Here is a 25,497-nt window from a genome sequence, read left to right on the forward strand (position 1 = left end):
TCTATTCTATTCTCTGTTTTTATAAGGTTAACTTCTTTAGATTCTGGGCATAAGTGAGATTATGCAGTATTTGATGACTGAAACTGTGGGCTAGTGAGAGGTATAGAGGATATTTAGGAAATTTTGTGGTGTGTGTATCTATGTGTGCACATGTCTACACATCCTGTACAACTCCTTCCCTGGTGTTTTTCCAAAGGCTTTGGCAACGAATATATAAATTTTCGGTATTTTTGAACCCAGGTTCTATTAGTTTTGATGGAATTTTTATGCTGCATTGGATGATAACAAAAAGGCTCAATCTAGTAAACAGAGGAAAAGACTATCTCTATTGAGGTGATCATGTGATTCTTGTACTTAATTCTTCTTATGTGGTAAATCACATTTATTGATTTGTGTATATTGAATCAACCTTGCATCCTTGGGATGAAACCTTCTTGATTGTGGTATATTATCTTCTTAATGTGTCTTTGAATGTGATTTGCCAATATTTTATTAAGGATTTTTGCATCTGTGTACATTAGGATTTTGGTCTGAAGTTTTCGTTCCTTGAAGTGCCTTTGTCTGGTTTTGTATCAGGGTGAAACTGGCTCCACAGAATGAATTTGGTGTTTTTATATCCTTTCTATTTCATGGAATAAAATTTAAGGATGATTAATGTTAGTTTTTCTTAAAAGATGTGGTAGAACTAGGCTGAGAATTCTTCTGGTCCTGAGCTTTTCTCTTCTGGAAGACTTTAATTGCTGCTTCAGTGTCAAAGCTTGATATTAGTCTGTTTATGTTTTCTACATTCTCTTGGTTCAATTTGGGTAGATCATACGTGTTGAGAAATATGCCAATATATTGTATATTTTCAAGTTTATTGGATTATAAATTTTAAAAATAGTTTCTAATGATACTTTGGACTTTAGAAGTATCTGTGGCAATTTCTCCTTTTTCATCTCCATTTTGTTTATTTGGGTCTTTCTTTTGGTTAGTTTGACAAAGGGTTTATCAGTCTTGTTTATCTTTTTAAAGAACTAATTCTTTATTGCATTGATCTTTTGTTTTGCTTTTTTTATCCTCAATTTCATTAATTTAGGCTCTGATTTTAATTATTTCCTGTATTCTATTATTTTGGAATTAATTTGTTCTTTCTTTTCTAGGGCCTTGAAGTGGTAACATTATTTGGAATCTTTTTTTTTAATGTGGGCATTCAATGCTATAAATGTTCCTTTTAGAACTGCCTTCATATTGTCCCAGAGATTTGGATATGTTTTATATCTGTTCTTATTTGTTTCTAAGAATTTTTGTATTTCTCCCATGATTTCTTCTATGATCCATTCCTCATTGAAATGTATTATTTAATTTCCAGGTTAAGATGTTTTCTGTTTTTTATCTTGTTATTGGTTTCTAATTTCATTTCATTATGATCTGATAGGATGCAAAGAATTTTCTATTTATTTTTGATAAGACCTGTTTTTTTTTTTTTTGTACTAAAGTACTAGAAGATTCCATGAGCCACTGAGAGGAAAGTAACTTTGGTTGCTTAAGGATAAAATATTTTATAGGTGCATTTGGGTCTATTTGTTTAATAGTATTTTTCAGTTCTGAAGGGTGTTTACATTACTTATGTCTGAATGATATATTGGTGAGAGAGGTATGTTGAAATCACCTCATATTATTATATTGGTGTCTATTTGATTCTTTATTTTGAGTAGGGTTTGTTTTACATATATAGGTGCACTGACATTTGGGGCATAAGTATTTATAATCATTATATCTTTTTGTTTGATGATTCCCTTAACTAGTATGAAGTGACCTTCTTTGTCTCTTCTGAATAACTTTGACTTAAAGTCTACTTTGTTAGATATGAGAGTAGCTACTCCTAGGGAGGGTCCAGCCTAAGAAACAAGTAGAAATTATAATTGGCTTACCTCTAAATGTGACCTTTGATTTTTCTTGTCACTTTAAAAAAATTCTATCCTTATTGTGTATATTAGGCATTTTAATTGGGATGTGTTTTGGAGAGGATCTTTTTTTGATTTTGCCTATTTGGGTTTCTACATATCTCTTGTATTTCTATCTCATTCCTAAGGCTTTAAAAATTTTTGATACTATTTTATTGAAAAGGTTTTCCATTCCTTTAGTGTGTATTTTGGTGCCTTCCTTTATGCCCATACTTCTTATATTTGGTTTCAATGTTCTCTCAGATTATTTTGAGTATTCTGGTTGTGGTCTTATAACATCTTTTGTTTATTGTGGACTTTATTTTAAAGATTATATACTTTATCTATGAGGCCTGAGAATATGTCTTCTAAACCATGCCAAGGTGGGGAGATTTTTAAATTGTCTTCCTGATTTGGATTTCATCAGGATTTTGGACCTTTAGAAGATGCCCATCACTCCTCTGCTTTGCCTCTAATTTCCTGGCGTAGAGATGGTGATTATACCAGCTCACTTTGGATACAATTCTAGGAAGCTCTTACAAATCTTTGGTGTATTCAGGTATCTACCAGCTTTCTATTGAATAAGAGGCAATGGTCCCCAATTGTTTGTGACTTAGAAGCCAAGTTTTCCCTGTTAGGGAATGCAGTGTTGTGCGTCCTCCTGAAGAAAAAATTTCATGTATCCAGTATTGTCAGATCCAGTGTGGGAATCCCCATGTATATTTCAGAGTATGCAGAGTGTGATATTCTAAGGTAGAGGTATTGCAGTCTGTTTGATGTGGCACTGGGTGGCCTGGGGAGAGGGAATATGACAGCTGTCTCATCTGGAATGCAAAAGTTGCAGGTTTTTGGAGTTTTATGTGGGTACACTGAGTGTTGGCTGGGGTTTCTGGGTTGCTTCTCTGTAAGCCCCTTTGTGGGGTATACAGCCATTGTGTATATGTGAAGTTCTTTGCTGACGACTTGGTATCATCTTCAGGAATTGACTTTTTAGGGTCCATGAGTCTGAATGAGAATTGAGTGATTAACTCAATTCAGCAACTTTGGAACTTGCAGTTGTAGACTTTCCTAGAGATGCTTGGGCACAGAAGCTAGTTCCCTGGTTATTATGGATTTCTCCCCAATCAGTGCTTATTAATCCAGCCCAGAGGCCTGAGTCTGTGAGCTTGGAGGGTGCTGTATTTGCTGGTTGTTTCTTTCAGGCACAGGAGGGCAGGGTGCAGGGCTCAGGGCTGTCACTGATTACTGTGGGACACTGTATACCTGCTCCCCAGAGACATACAGTTTGCAGGCTATCTGCAACAGTAGAGCTTGTGAATGCAGGCTCTCTGTGAGTGGTCTTTGGCTTAGAAACCTCCCCCCTGGCTGATGTAGATCACTAGAGACTGTCTATAACTGAGGTAGCATGTCAGTTGGCCTGTTTTTTTCCTGAGCTCTTGCAGAGGCTATGGAGAGTGCTGGGTTAGATTCAGCACTCCTTGAGAGTGACTTACTCTTGGGTCAGCTCCACACAACTCCCCTTGCCCAAAGTGAGGGGAAGGGGTTTCAGTAACTTTCAGCTAGCAGTGATCCCTCTATAAAAAGTTCTTTCTAGAGGGATTACTGGGACAGCCCATTTCAGAGATATTCCTTCTGATTTTATTTGTCACTCTTAAAACATAGGGAGAAGCTATATTGATTTAATTTTTTTTCTAGGGTGGCTGACTATGAACTCTATTAAATATCTCTGCTGCCAGTCTCAGTTTTCAGCCCACAATTTGGGCCAAACTATGTCATCTCCTTCACTGTCTTTGCTGCCTCTGTCCTGTTTAACCTGGTCTGTTTTTCTTTACAACTCTTGTTAAGGAAGTGGGCTTGATGGGCTTTTTCCCCTCCCTCTTTCTTTGTTACCCCTCCCCTTTGACCTCACCCTGGTCAGGGTTCAGGGTCAAGGAATTCTGCCCTTATTTTCTGTTCTTGTAACCAAATTATTTGTCTCTCCAAGTCTCAAGCGATCCAGCATTGGGTTTTAGAGTGTGTACTCCATCATGGCCTCCCTGACCACCAGCTGCTCTTTCAGTGATTTGTTTCTGGCTGTGGGGGAGTCGATGGTTGCTGCCTAGATCTGCTCAGCTATCTTCCTTTCTGCAATACTTCTTTAGAATAAATTTATCTGGTATCCAAATCTGATTTTTTTTTTCATTTGATAGACATTTCCTGGCTTTCAGGGTGCCAAGTCTTCTCCCTGTAGATCTACTAGTAACTGCACAGCCAAGCAACCTGGTCTTCCTGAGCCCAGGAGAGGGAGCCTGGACATGAGTCTGAAGAATCTTACTTATTCCTTTTTGGATAAGGTCTTTCTGTGTTGCCTAGGCGGGTCTTACACTCCTAAGATCAAGGTATTTTTTTTTCCATCTCAGCCTCCTGAGTACAGGTGTGCACTCTCACACCTGGAAAAATGACTGTTTTAAATAAAAGACAAGTATAAATTCCTTTTTGTAAGAAAAATATTCTTATTTATGGGACAAGAACTTTTTGAGCATCTATCAGGTACTTGGTGCTCCTTAAAGGTGGTTATAAACGTGTAAACACATAGTTGTTGTGTAGAGTGGTAAGTACTGTAGTAGAGAGATTCACAAGTCACTGTGCAGAGGAAGATGGGGCACACATTGGGTGGGAAATGATGGAAGTGAAGTGGTTGGTCATGGATTTTTTCCTGAGGTGATGGATGAGTCATGTACCAACCTTGAAGGTAAGAGGTTCCTGGATTAATTAGATTGACTAGAACCCTAAAGAACCCTAACCTAGATGCAGAGGGTACTTCCAATTATTATTTTGAAACATTTGGTGGTCTTTTTCTAATTTTAAAAAATTTAGGAAAATTAAAAAATTATTATGCTTAATTTCTATAGGAGTCCTGAGATACAGGTATTTAAACCTACTAGAGATGAGTAAATTAAGATGCAGTTAAGTCTGCATTTCACTCAAGTTTACACAGATAATAAATAGAAACATTATAATGAGACCCTCTCGTGAGGTTTTGCATCCCAAGCCTGTGTTTGTTCCATATCCATACGACTAACTTCCTAATGGGAACATTGCTTTAATCAGTTCTGAGTTCCAAGAGTTAATTCCTACATAGTGAAACCTCATTAATTTTTTTTTTTAAAGAGAGAGTGAGAGAGGAGAGAGAGAGAGAAATTTTTAATATTTATTTTTTAGTTCTCGTCAGACACAACATCTTTTGTTGGTATGTGGTGCTGAGGATCGAACCCGGGTCGCACGCATGCCAGGCGAGCGCGCTACCGCTTGAGCCACATCCCCAGCCCAAACCTCATTAATTTTGACTACCTTTCCACAATCGTGGATAAATTATGGTTTGTTCCTTTTTGCTTATAGGCTGCACTATGGACTCTCTTGGCAAGGTCTTTAAAAATTGCCTTTGAAGCATATTTTTTTTTTTGCAAGATTATACCTAAAATTTTTAAGCTATCTAAAGAAATACAAAATTGTTATTATGTGTGTTGCATTAATCTTATCCATACATTGTGGCAGGTTTTCTTAGGGATCTTACCACATGTATGTTTTCTATTGGAGCCCAGTTTGTTAGTGTCATTTATGGAAGGCAATATAAGTGCATTTATCTAAACATGTTCTATACTAAATTGCTTTCACTAATCAAGCAGGACTTATTCCTATTTAGAAGAATTAGTGAGGTTTTACTCAATTAGGCTTGATGTCGAGTTAATGTTTTCCCCATTAGTATAATGAAGAATTGCTGTATTACTCTGTCATGCATGCTGATTGATAAAAAATTGAGAATGAGAGCCAGCATATTTTCCCTTTAAATAATAAGGGAAAAAAATGTAAAAGGTTCAAGCAAATTATTCTGGGTATCAGAAAGAGTTACTTAATTCCACTCTATAGAAAGCCCAGATGAAAATCAGCAAAGCAAAGGAATATTTAAATACACATTATATTATTGGTGGGTCTTTAATGTCAGTGTTTCAAGGTCTTTTATTTATTAAAGGTTGCATTATTGAGAATGTTTATTTCATAATTATTGGACTTGTTAAATAGGCCACTTTCTTTTCTTTGCATTATTCTGTTTGCACTTTCAAAAATATTTATTTTGTGCTCTATTCTTTGCATGCTACATTCTGCAGTTTGGGAATACTGAACCAAGACCTGGTGAGTAACTTTTATTCAGTGGATTACTTGAGGGAAAGTTTGCTAAAGCAAGAGGGTTTTATGGTTGTCATGAATATAATTCTTATTCCTTGAAGAAGTTCTTGAGGAGGCAGAATTTATTTTACATTGTATTTTTCTATATATTTAAAGTAAAGATTCTAAATTAGAAAGATCACGAATGAAACCATCTGAAAAAGAAGCCAAAATGCATTTTGGGTCTGACATCACTGTTACATAGTAGAATCTTAGCAGAGACCTCCCCCCCTCTACCCCCCCTTACCGCTGACACAAAGATGTTTGTCTATCTTTGTAATATCTATTCAGTTCTATGTCTGAGGCAAATGTTCAGATAATGAATCATACTTTTATAATTATTAATACTTTATTGTTAACCTTGGTGAATAAAAAAGAACCGAAGGTGCTTGAAGACCAATTTAAGTGCTCACTCTTAATAAATGTACCTTCAGGCTGGAATTAGACAATTGATTGGGTGGTAAAATTTAATCTTATTCTATGGCTGCTTTTAGATAGAGAATTTCAGTTCCTTTCTGAGGATCTCAATTCAATTAAGTTAATAGCTTCTCATTTATTTTAACTAAGTGGTGATTTTCTCTGGCCTTCAAGTTTGTTCACCATTCTTAGCAATGCCTCAATTTATTCAGAAGTATGGTTAGTTTTGAGTTCTAATTAGTAGAAGGAGAGACCTGTGTGTGAGCCCAATTCTTTTGGAAGTGATTGGGATACTACTACTTTTTATTTCGGTTGGCAGGTATCTGAAGATTAAAAGTTAAAACAAACAAATAACAAAAAAACACCCTCAAAATCCAAAAAAGAACAAGCAAAACAAAAAACCCAGACTTTATTTTATTTTACCCATCTTCTTGGGAATATCAGAGAGCTTGATGAACATGACTTTTTAAAACCTTCAGTGAAGGCAGATAAAGTCAGAAACATTTAGTACTGAAGAAAGCAACAAGAAAGATTACCTTTGAAGGTTTAGTAAACCGTTTAAGTCTCTGGTTTGATGCTTTCTAGTTTACCTCCTTTACTGCTAGGTTATAAAACACTTTGGAAAAACTGAAGTGAGGGATCAGTCATCATTAATAGTTTTCTAGGCTACAAAACAAATCCACAAATCTAGAGCTTGTTTTGCATTTAGAAAGTAGAATCATAAAAACTCTTTATTGGGTAGACATCATTTTTGCAGAAATGGTTCATATTTTCTCTCTATTTTTTATAGTGTTCTTGACTTTGGCCAAAATTCCAGAGTCATGAAATTTTTATATTAAACAATAAAAGCAATCTTAAATTGAGCCTCTAAGATATAGTAGGCTACTTTTCTGGTAACAGTTCATGTTCTGCATGACATCCTGGTTCAGACATGATCAATCAGTGGTCATCTGAATGGGGAGAAACACGGTATTCAGACACTCATTCCCTCATTCACTCACTTATGTATCCAGTGGTCACCTGCTTCATGCCAGGTTCTGTTCTATACCCTGGAGATTCTGTGGCAAAGGAGACAGGAGATGTTCCTACTTGCTGGCATTCTGATTTTTTCCTACTGGGACATCATAGGGTAACAAATGCTGTGCAGAGTATTAAAATGTGGGGATGTGATGATCTGGGTGATTGCAACGGTTTGGGTGGTCAGGGATGATCTCTGTAAGGACAATACATTGAAACTCAAATCTGAATCACAGGAAAGAGCTGTCTTTGTGATGGCCGAGGAAACAACAAAGAGTCTCAGGGGGCAGGAACCCACCTTTGGTAGGTTATAGGAAGAGAAAGATGGCCAGAGTAGGTGTGGCACAGTGGATGCTGTAAAATGACATTGGAGAAAATTCTAGATAGAAATTCCTCTTGAAATCAAGCATTACTGTGTTCGAATGCTTAAATAGTGTTGCTGATCTAAAAATAAGACTTTGGTTCCCAAACTGCTTTTTATTAAATGTGATAAACTCGGGAAGGGCCAGCTACAAAGACAATTGTAGTTTTCCATCCATGCTTGCATTCTGTAAACAACAGATTATACAGAGTAGCTCTGACAGCTCAAGGATGATGTTTGTTTCTCCTCGATGATTTGGAGTATCATTCTAAGTATGTTTAAAGTGCTAGCAAACCTCAGAACACCTCTGAGGATCAGTTGAGTGTTCCTTCCTCAAGACCAGAGGCACTTGAATCACGAGTGCCTTCCAGGATGGAGGCTAGCAAAGAGCAATAAAGCAATTCATTATCACAGTAATAAATGACTGAACTCAGAAATGTCTTATCTGAAAAAACTTATTTCTCTTGAGTAGTCTGTTGGCTTTTTATTGCATTGGATTATGAGTCAAATAGTCTGGGTTCAAGTCCTAACTTTCCTGTTTTCTAACTGTGTGGTTCTGGTTAAGACCTCACTGGTAATTATTTTTAATTGACTTCATCTGGAGTCAGGAAGCTAGTAACAACTCTCAGGCAGTTGGGAAAGTATTTAGCAAACAAATATTTAACAGGTTAACAGGTTAGTTGTCTTTGTTACTACTATTTTTGTTTTGATCCCTGCCCCCAAGGTATCGGAAAATTTGTAAGTTCTAGAGAGTTAGATGCAAGATGGCTGCCAACCAGTCTTCTGCTGCATCACTGGCGTGAATGGGGGTGGGGAGGATGCCCTCTGAAATAGTTAACTGTATTGTGATTTTGCTGTTCTACTTCATTCAGTTTAGCAAAATAGTCCTCTTCCTATTTAATTCAAAGGTACATTTGTTGAACCTACTGAATGTTAAAAACTCCTGGCTTGAAATAAGAAAAAAAAAATATCCTTACCCTTCAAGAGTTTTTAAATCTTGCTCCTCAACTTTTGGAGATAAAGAATTGGTAAACAAACAACAAAAAACCTATGTACTTTATGAGTCTTGTATTATATAGATGAATCAAAATGAAATTGATTAATGAACGTTTTTTTATTGCACATTCTTTGCATATAATGGGTACATGTCCACATGTTTGCTCTTTGAAAAGATTTGAATAGATGCTTCATGGGACAATGTTTTATGAACATATGAGAGAAGATGTACTTCTTTTACTATGTCTACACCTTTATTCAGTCAATAAATGTTCTACTGAGCACCTACAGTACTGGTACTGGGAGAACAGGGGTAAATAAGACAGAAAATAGAAACCCACATTTCCTAGAGATCTCAGGCTTAGCTTGTTTGATGTAAGGGTTCAGATCTTGTCCCATTTCCTGTCTAGATGTATGATTTTGTCAGTTAATTCATCCTCACTATGCTTTGGTTTCCTCATTTGTAAAATGAAAATGATAACCATGTAGTGTTGGTATGAGGAGTGACTTGATATATGTAAAATGCATAGAACAATACTAGGAACATAATAAGTGAAATTGCTCTATGAGATTGTGTTATGATTAATATTGCATTGTTACTGTTGAGTGCTCTAGAGGTATATTCTGCATCTATCAATCACTAGAAAATATCTATTCTTAAACTGGTCAGCAAATCTTCACATGCAAGCAATGACATATTGAAGAGCACATCAAGTCCTGGTACTCTTATCTTTTGTGGCTCCCACCCCTTACTCTCCATATACAGAGTAGGAATGGCCTCTGTTTTTCTGATTTTTAAATACTGGCCAGTTGCTAGTTCCCAGTCACAGAGAAGGGATTTTTTAATTTTTAAATTTTTATTTCTGCCTCCACATTGCTCACGTCTACTTGGCTGGCAGCTTGCCTCTTTCCAACACTCCACTAGGGTCTAATTGCTTGTCCCATCGCAGTGTCTGCAGTCACCACTGGCTCTGCTCCGTTTTCTCATCTGTCATTCCTTGCCTCTTATCTTCTAAGCTTCTTGCCTTAAGAGGCTTGTGTTTCTAATCTTCTCTGTCAACAGAAAGTGCCCCCCCCTTTTTTTTGCAGAGCCAGACAACTAATCATTTGTATTACATTGGGCAGGATTGTCTATATTTCCCTTCTTGACATAATTCACGTCAAGTAGTAAGTACACGAGAGGCAGCCGCTGGATGGGGTGGTACCTCCATGGTACCCACCTATACCTGCTTCCTCATCTGCATTATTCTGGAAGCCTTGATGTGGGACAGTGTAGATCTTCCTGCATTTTGGGAACACTAATTTTCAGGATCCTAGCAACTGATTTCTATAGCTCATATTAAAACTTAACCAATTTCTGGTGTTTCTTGAATGTTCCGTTAAGAATTCTCAGGAACAATGAGAGTTGTGTGGGCTGGGGAGTACATTATACAATCTTTCTTTATAAGAAATGAGATGTGGTTTCCCGAATGTACCAGAACATTAATGCCATTCTCTGTAGCAATAGTAGACAACCTTTTAGAGTGGATAAATACTCCATTAGGATAATTGTAAATATGTAATTAGTACATACTTTAAGTTCCATTGGCAAAATAGTAGCAGAGTTCTTGAAAATCCCTCAGGTTTCCTCTGAATTTTATATATATATAAATATTAAAGGCAGTAAAATGCTATGCTCCCAAGCTGAAAATGAAAGACAATTATTTCAACTCCTAAGGACCAAAACAACTTTACTTGAATTTCACAGAAGGATTGGAGAGAAAGGAAACAATTTTCAAGGTTTTTGGAAACTATTGTTTTTTAGTGAATGGTTATTTTCTATAGCAAAGAGAGTCTGGGATATAGTTTTGAGATTTTCCTGAAACCAAATGGCAGGAGATTTGGTGCATTTGAATTATATTTGGTTATATGCAATAAAAATAAAATTTATTTCTCCTTTCTTATATGAAGTTTCATTTGGTTTTAGCGAACTGAGATTGCCTTTTCAAAGCTAAAGGAAGGACTAAGGAACCCCCAGTTTATAAAATACACACACAGAAATCATTAGAAAATCTAGTCATAAAAGCAAAGCCCATCGAAATTTTCCATTTGTTAGAGTGTCTTTCACTCTTCATATACATTCATGTTCCTTTAGTCTTATTTATTAGTTGTTCCATTAAAATATATGTAACACTATATGTAGAAAGTGTGACTGTTGTCTTGTGTGTCTTGTGGAATGAGCATTTGACTTTAAATCAGTCATGTCCTTTCCAGAAAGAGATGGCACATCCTAATAAGGATAAAAAAAATAATACATAGATGCAGTAACCTGAGGCTAGTAATAGTAGAACTGTTAGCAACATATGCCCCACACCAAGGGGAAGGAAGAAGTTACTAGAACCTGGAACAAGCTGGTCTTGCACAGAAATCTACTGTAAATGGAACCATGATCTTTAATTGAGGATAGTCAGTCTACATTACTCCTCAAGGAGTGAGTCAGGAGAATAAACATCCTCATCTCTAATTCTTCCTTTACCTCTAATTTTATGTTGAAGGCCTTCGTATGAAACCAACTGAAAGCTAGGGGCTTAGGATCCTTTTGGTGGATTACATACCAGTCTCATGGGAGAGGCAACTGGGGGAAAGAAAGACAGATAGTGAATCTGGATGGGTAAATGAATGACATTGTTAACATTCCACTCCTTTTTTTTAAAAAAAACCCCTTTGAGCCTTTACTTTTATCCTTCATGCAGGTAAAAAATTCAGGTACCTAACATGGGAGATGTACAAAATACCATCAACTTCCATATCATCCTTGTATGGGAGATCATTTTATTTACACTGTAATCTAATTTAAAATATTGGCCACAATCAGTGTTCTTCAATAAAGTACTGGGAGAAGAAGAGAGGGAGAAAAGATGTAGTTGAGGAATAAATTAAAGCTGCTGCTTACTTTTTTTTTGTTGGATATGAGACATAGGCTAGTTATTACACCTGTCCTTCCAATATCCATCCTGTGTTTACCTCACTATCTGGCTTCATCTTGACTAGTTGCATCCTTTTCCAGTTTGGGTGTCCCAAACCTTCATTCCTGCAAGAAATGAGTCCTGTAAAAACTGATGGTCTTTTTTTTTTTTTTTATTGGGTTGTTGCTGTAATTCCTTGACCAGGACTATCAGGGAGGGAGTTCTAAGCACTATTCTTGTCCTCATTCTGTAGCAGAAAATCAGTTGCCCCTGACAGCTGGGCACCATTTTCCTAGTCAGTAATTAAAGCCTCCTCATCTATCTGTTGGCTTCAGGACATAAAGAACCTCCAATTGCCATGGATTAGATTGCTTCCAAAGGATCAGAGAAAACAACCATGTTTCCAATTAGAAGCATCACTCTCTTGAACATTAGGTTCTTCAAACCCACCAAGTTTAAGGTTTTGAGGACAGGAAGCGATAATTCTCCAAATGAGTTATTGGGTGTAAAAATAAGATGGGCTACTTTCCCTATACCTGGAGCCAAAGGGGTGTACTCTCTATAGCACAATTGTAGCTATTCCTGGAATTGTGTGTTCTCTGTATCAGAAATGAAACCATATATTTGGCTGCTGGTATAAGGTATGCATTCATGATCAGGGCATTCCACAGACCTATCTGGATGTTTCTATGAGGGAAGGAGTGATAGGATCTATGAATTCTATGAAAAATGGTTTGGAGGCAATTCACTTGTGCCTTCAAGAACAGTGTGAGCCTATTCTTCCAAGTACAATTTAATAGTGGAATGGTGATGTGAACATCCAATTTAATGGTCTACTGGAATCAGATAAAATCCAATTCATGTTGTTCATGATTCTACCATTATTTAGTGTTCCATGGGCAGAGATCAGTATCGATGAACAAATAAGAAACTGCTTAAAAAAGTAGTTAATGTAAGAGGGGACATGATTTTACACTAAAATCCTAGGGGTCTAGGGTTCCTTATAGCATCTCTGAATGCCACAGATTATTCCAATTCCATTGGTTCTGTGGGGGTCATAAGAACCAAGTGGTGGGGAAATTTGGAATACACACTTTTCAGAGACCATGCACACCCTGGGTGTCATTTGTCACCTTGTGCATAATTTATGTTCCTTTGCTCTCAACTTTGAATTATGAAAAACCCAATTAAAATTTCTTAGTTTTGAATTTTGCTTCCTATGCCCCTTTCCAGCACCAATGATGTTATCAGTTAGGGTTTGAATAGGAAGTAGATTGATTGCATTCTCAAATTAGGATAATTTGAAAAAAGTGTGAAGTGGGATGAGAACATTCCTTAAGAGATCTGCAAGGGCTAGAGTGTGAACCAGGGACCAATAATGGCAAAGGTGTTACTACCCCCAGGCCCAAAGATGGAGGGAAGGAAGCAGTTTCTAGAACCTAGAAAGAGTTTTCTTGGGAGGAGGTGTGGCCTTCATTTGAGGGTCATGCCCTGAGGTAAGCCCATAAAGGGGCTCTGAGGAATGAATACCCTGACCTCTCCTCTGTCCTCCCCACTGAACTCCTCCTAAGGATCAATCTCAAATGGAAATTAGGGAAAAAAATGAGCATGTCCAGTTGGTTAACTCAGCACAGCCTCATGAGAGAGCAGAAAGAGGGTGGGGAGCCATTCTGGAAGGGGAAATGGGAGCCATTTATCTAAGTGTGAATCCTGGATGTTTCTTTCTGGGCTATGAATTTCAACAAGGTGAAGATTCTTTTATTTATATTTCTGTCCTCAGTTCTAAGCACAGTTTCTGCTTGCTATAAAAGAGATGCTCAGTGAATAATTAAGTGGGCTATTCCAATATCTCCCGTGTGACTTTGAGCAAGTATTTATAGACATAGGTTATCTTATTCTGTATCTCTAAAATTATGATACCAGTATCCGTCCTGTTTCACTTGTGAGGACAAATGTAAAGGTCAAGAGAAGATGAAGAAATGAGCAGTTGGAAGTGCTTTGTAAGCTGTGAAGTGCTGTGTATCTGTAAGATATTATCACTTTATACGTTTCTGAGTTCATACCTCCTGTAACAGTCAGCTGTCAATTCATATAAACTTATTAACTCAGACTTTGTACTTTTCACAGGGAGTTTGACTTTCTGCCTAATTAATCTCCTGACTCTTTCATATACCTTTAGTAGTGAGGTTCCTTCAAGAGCATAATTATGCCCAAGCTCAAGCATCCTTGTTAAACTTTTTTCTCTTTTCCTTTCAAGGAGTCTCTGCACCCACTCACTTTTGTAAAACTTTCTTTGTATATCTGATTTTTCTTTCTTTTCTTTTTTCTCAATAATTTTGATTAATAAGCTCCTGAATATCTTTAAGCAGTAAATATTTTATTTTATACATTCTTGGGCAGTTTTAGTTTTCCTGCCTTGTCATCCAGCCACGTTCATCCATGCAGCTCTGGAACCTAATAATAATCATTCGGGAGCACTCACTAGTTGATAAACACCATCTCACTTAATCACAACAGTCCCATTAAGTTGGACCATTAAGTTGGAAGTATTATTCTCACTATTCTGTAGATAAGGAATCTGAATCTCAGAGAAGAAAATCTCTTTCCCAAGGGTGCAGAGCTAGGCCTCAAATGCAAGTTGGCTTAATGGCAAGGCTCATGCCTACTAATCAATAAACTGGCTTGCATTCTAGGTTGCTTTTCTTAAATCTCACCCGACTTTACTTGAAGTCTTTTAAAGCTGCATTTTATTATTCCCACTTGTACTACCGTGTTTTCTCCTTCCTAGGGATGGATTTTGTGTGTTTCTTTACATACAGCTTGCATCTTTTGTTGGTTGTCATCTATATTTCATTTTGCCATCACTGTATTTTTTTGGTGGGTTGCTACTTTTCCTTTTTGGCTTGATTTTCTTTTTATCAGAACTCTTCCTCTGAAAAAAGAATTTCATGATGGGAAGTGGAATATGGAGTTTAACTATTCATCTTGATGGTTGTTTGCTTTTGCTTCCTTACCAATAAAGCATGGAGACAATAAGCAATTCAAACCTGCCCATTCCCCTTGGCTCTGTTGCCTCCCTCAGTGCAGAATGAGGTCTGACTGTGCCCATGCTAATCTCTTGAGCTATTAAACAGACAAAAAATGATTCACCTCGGTGGAACACTCTACCCTGTCTCCAGTCCGTGCCATACCTTACAGGCAGCCTGCTCACCAGCTCCACATGGTTAGCTGATGGTAATGTCAGTCTGTAGATTCACAGTTCCCGCCTGGTGTTTCTTACCCCATACCCCACCCCCAGCCCAGGTTTGCTTTATTTTCTGAGTACTAAAATTCATGAATATGAAAAAAATGGCCAGAACACCCATAAAGAAATAAAAGGATAAAATCACTAAGATCATTCATGATGTTCTTCTCAAGTAGAACCAGGACAAAAATTTTTGTATATATTCTTCCAAATATATTTCCACCCCTGCTGGGGATATAGCTCAATGGTAAAGCACTGGACTGGCATGACTGAGATCCTGGGTTTGATTCCCAGCACTGAAATAAGAAAAAAAGAATTGTGGTCAAACATATTTGCACTTAGAATATCATTACATTATTTTTAAATAAAAATTACATTATTTTTATAAATAGGTATCTAGCAAGTAGGTGGTTTTATTATACTTTAAAAAAATCTGAATATTTTGTTTTGGACATGTGGAAAAAATAGCTATTCCCCATCTTCAGAGTATTTCCTGACAGGGGTTTGCTGTATTTATGTATGATCAGTGTCTGACTTACCTAGCCAAGAGTTTCTTTTTCTTTTCTCATCTTCCTCCTCCTATTACTCTCTTTCCTTTCTTCTTCATCACCTCCGTTTTGTGCTCCCTGTCTTTGTCCTTCTCTGTCTTCCTGTCCCTTCTCTTTCTCTTCCTGCTTCCGCTCTTACTCATCCTTGCTCATCTCCTCCTCCTTGTTCTTGTCTTCCCTTCTTCCTCCTCCACATCCTTTCCTCCTCCTCCTCATTTCCCTCTGTCCCTCCTCCTCTCCTCAGGCCACTTCTCCCTCTCCTTTACTCCTCCCCTCTCGACTTCCTCCACCTTGCTTAAACTCTTCCACAATGAGCCCACCTGCTTTCTCCATTTTAAATTCTTCTTCTTATTATTATTATTTTTAATTTGCTTCCTCCTCTCCAGTTGATGTTGGATTCTACTTAGTGCCTCCTTTTTTTTTTTAAACCTTTGGTCACAATATGCTTCCTCTTCCTATTCCAATTCCACTGCACTGTGCTTTGATTTTTGTTTCCATTAATAACTAAGGTGAGTGAGATGTGTTGAGAGCCCTGCTGGATGGTGCAGTCATTCTTGTCAGAGCCACCCTAGAAACTCAATTTTGGATGTCAGACTTAACCATCTTTTCACTAGATTGAACTGCCTCATCATGGCTGGGGATAGAAATAGCCTCATATTTAGAGTGAAATCAAATAAGGAAGCAAACAGCAGCCACAGCAGCTAGCTAAAATAAAGAAAGGAAAGAGATGAGCCCTTACTCATTTAATTAGAGAAACCTGAATTTAGTGTTCTTTCTGCTCAGTGATTTAGCTCCAGGTGAGTTACAAAGGAACTTTTTGTAAATGTTTGCCTATTTTGGTGTGTTCCAAACTTATTAAAAATGTAAGACTTATAACCTCAGTGGTATCATTTGGGACCTAAACTCATACAGCTAATATGAGGCAAATAAATAAAGTCAATCCAATCTGTATTTAGAGGTAAGAAAATCAGGCCTGATGTATTAATTTAATTTCTTTTTTGTATTAAAGGTGTTTGTATCCCACTGTGTGAGTAATATCGGGTAGCTATGACTTGGTCTGCTAGACTTTTCCCTAAATCATCACCAGTAAATAAGGAAATTATAAATGTATGATTAGGTAAGCCAAGTTGGAAGGTGAAAATAATCATTTTAATTCACAGCAGTCTTATTAAGTGTATCTGGCTAGGAAGTTTTTACAAAGCCCGGGTCACTTTCCCTAAGGCTTTTCACAACTTCTTCTGTGGTCATTGCTTCCTGCTCCAGGACATTTTTTTTTTTTTTTAACCCAAGCCGCCCACTGGACATGGACTCATGAAGATTAGCTATAGAGTGAAAAAAAAAAAACCACATGGAAAGACAAAATGAAATTCTTTTCATACACAAGAGTTTGGCTTTTTAAAATCAAGGAGATTATAAACTGTATTTCAGTGTTGCTTCAAATGTTTAGAAGAGCTTTTTGACAGGAAGAGCAGTTTTCCCCATGAACTGTCTTCAGATCCTATTACAAACAAGAACCCTCTGTCCCTTTATAAGTTTGGAGTGGTAATACACTGTTACCAAAAAAAAAAAAAAAAATCCACTTACTCCCTTTTTATCAGTGGGTAAATTCACTAATCTTTCTGTGTTTTAAATTTTTCACTCTAAAATGATAATAACAGTGATACTTACCTGAAAGAATTGGTTTAAATGAATGGAGGTGCTTAAAATGGCACCTAGCACATAATGGATGCTATCTGCCTTTGCTGTTCCAAATTCCACTGCAACATTGACCCCGATGACAATGAGGATGACAGCTGTGTTCCCAGTCCTTCTATATTCATTTTAAGACTTTATTTGCTCCAAGTGACTTTTGGTGGTGTCTGAAAACAAACCACATCCCACAAAGATGCAGATTTGCCTCCAGTGAACAGTGAAAAGATGTAAGATCTAAAGTCACTTCTGAAAGTGTTGGTCCCCATAGTGTACTGAGCAATGAAGTGATGTTGGAGTAAATGCAGAACCTCTTAGATGATTGCTCTGAAAGAAGCCCCTCTCTGTTGAATACATGTCGTGCATTAGGAAGAAAGTCAGCCATATACTCTACGTCTTGGTTATTCAATGCAGATATGCTTCATGAAGACAGAAGCTGTTTTTTACTTCCATATCTTTCCCATAGTATTCAGCACAGTGTTTTACAAATTGCAGATGCTCAATAATAAATGTGGTGATTAACTGCTTATGTTGAGGTGGGGGGAGTAGAGTTAGAAATAAAATGTTCTCCAGTTAATTACAAATTGCTTTCCTGCTTGAAAATGAATTTGCATTTTCCTGCAACTTCTGTACAATGCTTTAGTTGGCATTTATCATTTGATTTTGTACCATTTTGCAAATTTTATGAACTCTAAATTCCCACCAAGGGTTTTTCATGGGATTTTCTATTTTTATTATTATCTCAAAATGGGAAGACATGCTAGAGCAAAGGCAATCCTGCTCTAATAACAATTCATGAAATTTGTTAAGAGAATAATCTAAATTTAGAGCTGGTAGGGACCACACTTTTATAGCCTAAACACGAGGCATAGTACCTGGAATGGAGTGGAAACTCAAAAAGTTGTTGAAAAATAAGTGTATCGTTTAGTACATTCATGTAATTTCACAGTGGAAGAAACTGACTCTGATAATTACAGAAGGAACTGTAATAAATATTCCTTGATGTCATCATGTTTAATCAAGGATTTCACATTCAAGTCGTAACATGGAGAAGAGTTTAAATGTGGTCTTTGAGCAAATTTCTTAATTTAAAACATGCATAAATCAAATGCTTAGGTTAATATCCGCTACATCGCAGGAAGTAAGTTGTAAGTTTGCTCATGGAAGCCAGAGGGATTGATTTAGGGGGAAACTAATGTAAAATGTCTGTAAGTGGCTTGCTCAAGATGTATCAATTGATTTATTTTCTTCCTCCCTACTGTAAGTTTTATTTTTCTCTGTTAGATATTATTAAGGTTTCCCATCCCTGTGCAGGGCTTTCAGTTGAACAATTTGTCTCTCCCAAGACATAACCTAACTCATCTTCTATTTCTTTGTACCTCTTAGAAGTTTAAGAAATGTTGGTTATCAGGTTGATCGATTTTTCTACTATTTTACAGGATGGAAAAAGGGAGTCAAGTTCATGTACCTGTTTGAAGGGGCCCAAACTGTCAGAAATAGGGACCATTGCCTGGATGATAACGCTCAGCGATGCCCTCCACAATTTCATCGATGGCCTGGCGATTGGGGCTTCCTGTACCTTGTCTCTTCTCCAGGGCATCAGCACTTCTATCGCGATCCTGTGCGAGGAGTTTCCTCATGAGTTAGGTGAGGGCCTCACTCTTAAAGTAAAGGGTGGTTTATGCAGTGAGACATTTCAGATAACACATTCTTTAAATCCTGCTGATGTACCAAAATGAAGGAGCCCTTGTCAGACATTAATGATGATCTTTTAAAAAATAATTTATTTACTTGTCCTAATTTGTTATATAGGACAGCAGAATGGATTTCAATTCATAGTACACATATAGAGCACAATTTTTCATGTCTTTGGTTGTTCACAAAGTAGAATCACACCATTCGTGTCTTCATACATATACTTAGGGTAATGATGTCCATCTCATTCCACCATCTTTCTGACCCCCATACCCACTCCCTTCCCCTTTGCCCTATCCAAAGGGGCAAAGTTCCTCCATTTCTCCCATGCTCCCTCCCCACACTCATTATGGATCAGCATCCACATATCAGAGAAAACATTTGGCCTTTGGATTTTGGAGATTGGCTTATTTCACTTAGCATGATATCCTCCAACTCCATCTATTTACCTGAAAATGCCATGATTTTATTTTCTTTTATTGCTAAGTAATATTCCATTGTCTATATATACCACAGTTTCTTTATCCATTCATCTATTGAAGGGCATTCCACAATTTATCTATTATAAATTGTGCTGCTATAAACATTGATATGGCTGTGTCCCTGTAGTATGCTGTTTTTTAATTCCTTTGGGTATAAACCAAGGAGAGATATCTGGGTCAAATGGTGGTTCCATTCCAAGTTTTCCAAGGAATCTCCATACTGATTTCCAGGTTGGTTGCACCAATCTGCACTCCCACCAGCAGTGTATGAGTGTGCCTTTCCCCCCACATCCTTGCTGACACTTATTGTTGTTTGTATTCTTAATAGCTGCCATTCTGACTGGGGTGAGACGAAATCTTAGAGTAGTTTTGATTTGCATTTCTCCAATTGCTAGAGATGATGAACACTTTTTCATGTATTTGTTGATTGATTGTTAGGCCCCAACTTCCTTAACAAGACTCCTATAGCGCAAAAAATAAAATCAGGAATCAACGAATGGGATGGATTCAAACTGAAAAGCTTCTTAGCAAAAGGAAATAATTAGTGAGGTGAAGCGAGAGCCTACAGAATGGGAGCAAATTTTTACCACACACACATCAGAGCACTAATTTCTAGGATATATAAATAACTCAAAAAACTTAACACCAAAAATACCAAATAACCCAATCAATAAATGGGCTAAAGAACTAAACAGACACTTCTCAGGAGATGATATACAATTGATGATTATCTTTGATCTCATCCCCAAGTAGAAAAAAAGTAATTTAGGTAGGTACTAAGGGGTATGCCTGTAATCCAAGAGCTTTAGGAGGCTGAGGCAGGAGGATCTCATGTTCAAAGCCAGCCTCAGCAACTCAGTGAGACTCCAAGCAACTCAGTGAGACACTGTCTCTAAATAAAAAAATAAAATAGGCTGGGGGTGTGGTTCAGTGGTTAAGTGACCCTGGGTTCAATCCCTGATACAAAAAGGAAAAAGAAAAGAAAAGGAAAAAAAGCAATTCACTTGTTTTTTCTTCTTCCAGGGGACTTTGTGATCCTGCTCAATGCAGGGATGAGCACTCGACAGGCCTTGCTGTTCAACTTCCTTTCTGCCTGTTCCTGCTACCTCGGGCTGGCTTTTGGCATTTTGGTGGGCAACAACTTTGCTCCAAATATTATATTTGCACTTGCTGGAGGCATGTTTCTCTACATTTCTCTGGCAGATATGGTAAGAAATTTAACATTTTATTTTGTTGTAATTTAAAATTCACAGATGAGCTGACTAAGAGCAACCTTCTGCTTTTCTCAGTGTGCAAGGCCTCTGTACCTTTAAACATTCCTGTTTGAACACATCTCACTTCTTGAGTAGCTTGCACTAATAGTAACTTGAAACTGGTTCTCATTGATTCTTTTATCTGTGATCTTATTGGTAGAGGATGAAATGATATGTTTTTGCTGAAGTAGAGTTACTTTTGCAGGTCTTCTTTGCCTTGTGGTAGATTAAAAACTCTCTTCTATTACATGAAACATTTCCCCCCTCTTTTATGAGGATGTCACATTTGGAAGAAGAATAACTTGATAAAAGAAATGACACTAAACAGTGAAAGTTTTTTGGGTTGAACTAAAATTACTACATGGAAGTTGGTAAAATTAAATTTGATAGTATTTATTTGTGTCAGTGTGTATTTGCATCTATATTTATGTCTATGGGTGTTTGTGTCTTGCTTTATCTGTGTGTGTGTGTGTGTGTGTGTGTATGCCAACTTGAGTGTGTCTTTATGTGTGTATGTTTTTTAAAATATTTATTTTTTAGTTGTAGTTGGACACAATACCTTTATTTTATTTATTTATTTTTATATGGTGCTGAGGATCGAACTCAGGGCCTCACATGTACTAGATGAGCACTCTACCGCTGAACCACAACTCTAGCCCATTTGTGTATGTTTAAGAGAGAAAATAATCTGTACATTTTTGAGTGAGTCATGGACAGCTTTCTAGAAAATAAAAATGTGCTAGGATATAAAAATCAAGGTATATTTCTTTTGTGTTTGGAACTGAATATATTATATATAATTTAATATGTTCTTTTCTTCATCTATATTAGCTCCATAATTAAAACCATCTAGCTCTTGTTCATTGTTCTCTGCAGACCCTATTAAGAGCAAGGATTTTTATCTCTTAGATCAACCCACTGCATTTGCATTTTTCTTTGCAAAATTAATGTTTCATACTATTTTATTCTAGGTGGTCACATCTTTCTCTGGTATAAGAACAGAATCTATTAGAGTTGCTTAAAAAGTGTACTAGTTGGGCTGGGGATGTGGCTCAAGCGGTAATGCACTCACCTGGCATGCACGGGGCGCTGGGTTCGATCCTCAGCACCACATAAAAATAAAATAAAGATGTTGTATCCACCAAAAACTAAAAAATAAATACTAAAAACTTCTCTCTCTCTCTCTCTCTTAAAAAAAAGTGTACTGGTAAATGATGCCATATGTACTTTCATCATTTTTGCCTTTTTGCCAGTGGTCTCACATCTTATCATTATTTTTTTTCTAGCAAGAATTTTTTGTTTGGGGGATGGGGTACCAGGGATTGAACTCTGGGGCACTTGATCACCGAGCCAAATCCTCACTCCTATTTTGTATTTTGCTGAGGCTAGCTTTGAACTTGTGATCCTCCTGCCTCAGCCTCCCGAATTGTTAGAATTTCAGGTGTGTACCATGGTACACGGTTCCCAGAAAGAACTTTTTAAGTCAAGCCCACAGATTAACTGTAGACTCTGGAAACCTCTCCGATGCTTTGATACAATGCACCACAGCATATATAGCAAATCATTTTGGAATGTGTTTTGAAAAGTTGACATTTACAAGTCTCCTTATGTAGACTTTCTATAGATGTTATTGCTGAGAAAGAGTAGATTTTTAAGTAAAATACTTGGGATTTTAATTGTTTTTATACTGCAATGAGATTGTTGTAGTCTTTAATCCTAGAATAATGCATAGTTTCTTTAAAACCCTTATAATTTTGTGAAGTTAACGCAAATAAAAGTAAACAAATTGAAGAAATAAGGAGTTAAATTTTTAGTTTTTTTTTTTTTTAAATTATTCAGTCAGCTACTATTGCTATGTTCTTGGGCCAAGCCTGGAAGTCTGTGAGGCATTAGGGACCTTGGAGTGAGCAAAATAGGGACAGTTGCTGCATCTGTGGGACTTTTTATCTAGAAGGAGAGAAACTAGAAATTGAACAAACAAACAAATCATGAATAATTACAAATAATTTTAAAATGCTATGAAATAAAAGGAAAAGCAGTATATATGACAAGAGAAGATAAAAGGGAATCTAGTATAAATCAGGAAAGGCTGAGGGAAGTGTTTTAGGAAGGTAGGAATTAAGGTGAAATCTGAAGTGTGTAGTCCTTTGAAAAATTGGAAACGTTCAGGTCAGGGTTATAGCAAGTACATGGATTTTGAAGGAGAATGCCTTTGAGATCCTAAGAGAGAGAGAATGCACAAAACAAGGTAGGTCACATCCTGCTGATTGACTCACTTGGGGAACAACACCACTAAACACTTTTAATGCCTGAAAGCGCTAGATATTCCAGTTATACACTCTGTACTAAAATGTTTAATCATCAGGAAATAAATGATCTTCCTCCCCACAGAAATCTGGAAGTGATTATTTTATGTTTGACCACTAGATGGCAAACGTTGTCTAACAATATTTCTTCTTTCTAGTTTCCAGAAATGAATGATATGCTGAGAGAAAAGGTAACTGGAAGAAAAACCGATTTCACCTTTTTCATGATTCAGAATGCCGGAATGTTAACTGGATTCACAGCTATTCTGCTGATTACCTTGTTTGCAGGAGAAATCGAATTGGAGTAATAAGAAATGGAGGATGATGTGTCATTAATGAAGGCATTGCATAAATAAAAAACATCTCCAAAGGGATTTTTATGTTTATCCTGTTTAGTTATAAAGATCATTTGTCTTCAATTGTAGGTCAAGAATACTAATTATTGGTTCTAAGTATGTGAAATAGGCTACTGTTTGTTGTTAAAAGACTTCAAGAGTTTTGGGGTTCCAGTCTGAAAGGTTTGGTCTATGGGGATTTTGGTAAATACCTATTTTTCAATATTTTATGCATATTAGAAAATCATCATGAGGCAAGACTCATGCATTCTATAATCACGTAGACACATTAAGCCCTGAGACAGATTTACAAGATAGGTCATGTAAGGCTTTAAAATTTGGTAGGATCAAAGTTGCAGAGTGGTTTCCTTTCAATTAGTTGTTCTAGTGCTTTCAAGTGCAAGGTACCTCAAAATGTGTAAGAGAATCAAAACACATAAAACACATGATTCCAAGGCCTTAATGAACCCAAGAAAGAAAGATTGCTTGGAGCGTTTGTTCTGTTTTATGCTTCAGTTAGGAACTTGTAGGATTGTTTTGAAAACCATTTCAAAACAGAAACCAGGAACTCAACAGTGGCTTGCTAGCCCTATCATGTTTGGTCTTAGAGGTTTATCTTTAAGTTAAACTCTACCAGACTCCATCACGGGCCAGAAGAGTTTTTTTTTTTTTAATGACTTATGTTGTGGTTGCCCCTCTTAGAAATGACAGAAGAGTATATAAAGCTCGTGACAACTCTGTCAGTGTATCATGCCTTTGTGTTGTGACAGTGAGGATGTGCTCTTTTGCAGAAAGAAATTGAATGGAATTTTAAGCCATTTACTTTTCAAGATGAACATAATTATTTAGTAGAGAATATTTTAATAAATGCACAACAACAGCTGGACTGCTGTACATCAAGGACTGATTAACTAGAAAACATACATTCCTCATGGGTGATTGAGAGTCATTTAGAAAAGACTTCTTTTATGTTCAGCCTGTGTTTTTCCATATGGTATACATTGGGGAAAAAGGTAGCACACCATGGGTCTTTTCTCTGTCTTTTATAAAAAAGAGAGTCTGTTTGCTCATTTAACAGATAATAAAAATTTAGTCTAAAATTGAATATCCTAACTACAATTCACACTCCCAAGTCACTTAAGGAAAGACAAGTTGTCAGGAAAATGATTGATAAAAGCCAATAATAATCTCAGGAATTGCATTTTTCTACAGATCATAACCTGTTTTTACATAGCAATAATGCAAATTTGGTGAATATGTATGCCATTGTATATTTTACTGTATGATTGACAACTTAAAAATTTATTGTTTGACCAAATAGTAAACATCTTTGAAACCATATACTGTGTCTTACATTATTCATTTAATACATATCTTTTTTGAGTGACTACCATGTATCTGATATTATGGGGGTAGAGAGCTAGGAAATTGGTGATTTAAAAAAAAAAAACATTTAGCAAATAATCACCACAAAGATTTATCATTGTTCATTTCAATAAACAGAATCTATTTTTATCAGCTTTTTATTCTCTATCTTAATAAGTGGTCTTTGGCATTTTAAAACATGGGTTGTATATTATTTAACATTCCATATACAAAATTATATTAAAATAGGGTAGTTTAATGACCTTTGATTGTGTAGGTGGATCGTCTGGGCTTTTTTCTTTTGGTACTGGGGATTGAACCCCAGAATGCTTACCATTGAGCCACGTCCCCAGACTATCACCCTTTTTAAAATTTTGAGATAGGATCTCACTAAGTTGCACAGGGCCTCACTAAGTTGCTGAGGCTGACTTTGAACTTGTGATCCTCCTGCATCATCCTGCTGAGAGGCTGGGATTACAGGCATGTGCCACCATGCTTGGGTTGGGGTATTCTATTCTCTCCATGTCTTGACCATTTTCCTCAACCATGAGAACAGAGGAAACAGGGCAGTAAAGACTCAAAAGACAAAAAGAAAATTGCTACTTATCCGAAGCTATGGTTGAATGTAGAAGATAGGATATGGAAAGCCATGGTTACATTTATATTATCTTGGATACCTTTATTTTAATAAGGCATAAACCTGTCAGTCCACATAT

The 25,497-nt window shown here is 36.8% G+C and overlaps 1 protein-coding gene across 2 annotated transcripts in view; it reads left to right on the forward strand.

The window, feature by feature from the left end:
* Slc39a8 (solute carrier family 39 member 8) overlaps positions 1–24,755 on the forward strand; it is an 83,678-nt gene extending 58,923 nt beyond the window's left edge. For both annotated transcript variants that reach the window (XM_078021871.1, XM_021726645.3), the window contains 3 exons: positions 18,785–18,992; positions 20,546–20,730; positions 23,240–24,755. In XM_078021871.1, the coding sequence (XP_077877997.1) occupies positions 18,785–18,992; positions 20,546–20,730; positions 23,240–23,389 (543 nt within the window). In that variant the 3' untranslated portion in view covers positions 23,390–24,755. The remainder of the gene's footprint in view (positions 1–18,784; positions 18,993–20,545; positions 20,731–23,239) is intronic.
* Positions 24,756–25,497: the final 742 nt, after the last annotated feature.

Source organism: Ictidomys tridecemlineatus, chromosome 9, assembly GCF_052094955.1.
Source record: "Ictidomys tridecemlineatus isolate mIctTri1 chromosome 9, mIctTri1.hap1, whole genome shotgun sequence".
Lineage (NCBI taxonomy): Eukaryota > Metazoa > Chordata > Mammalia > Rodentia > Sciuridae > Ictidomys > Ictidomys tridecemlineatus.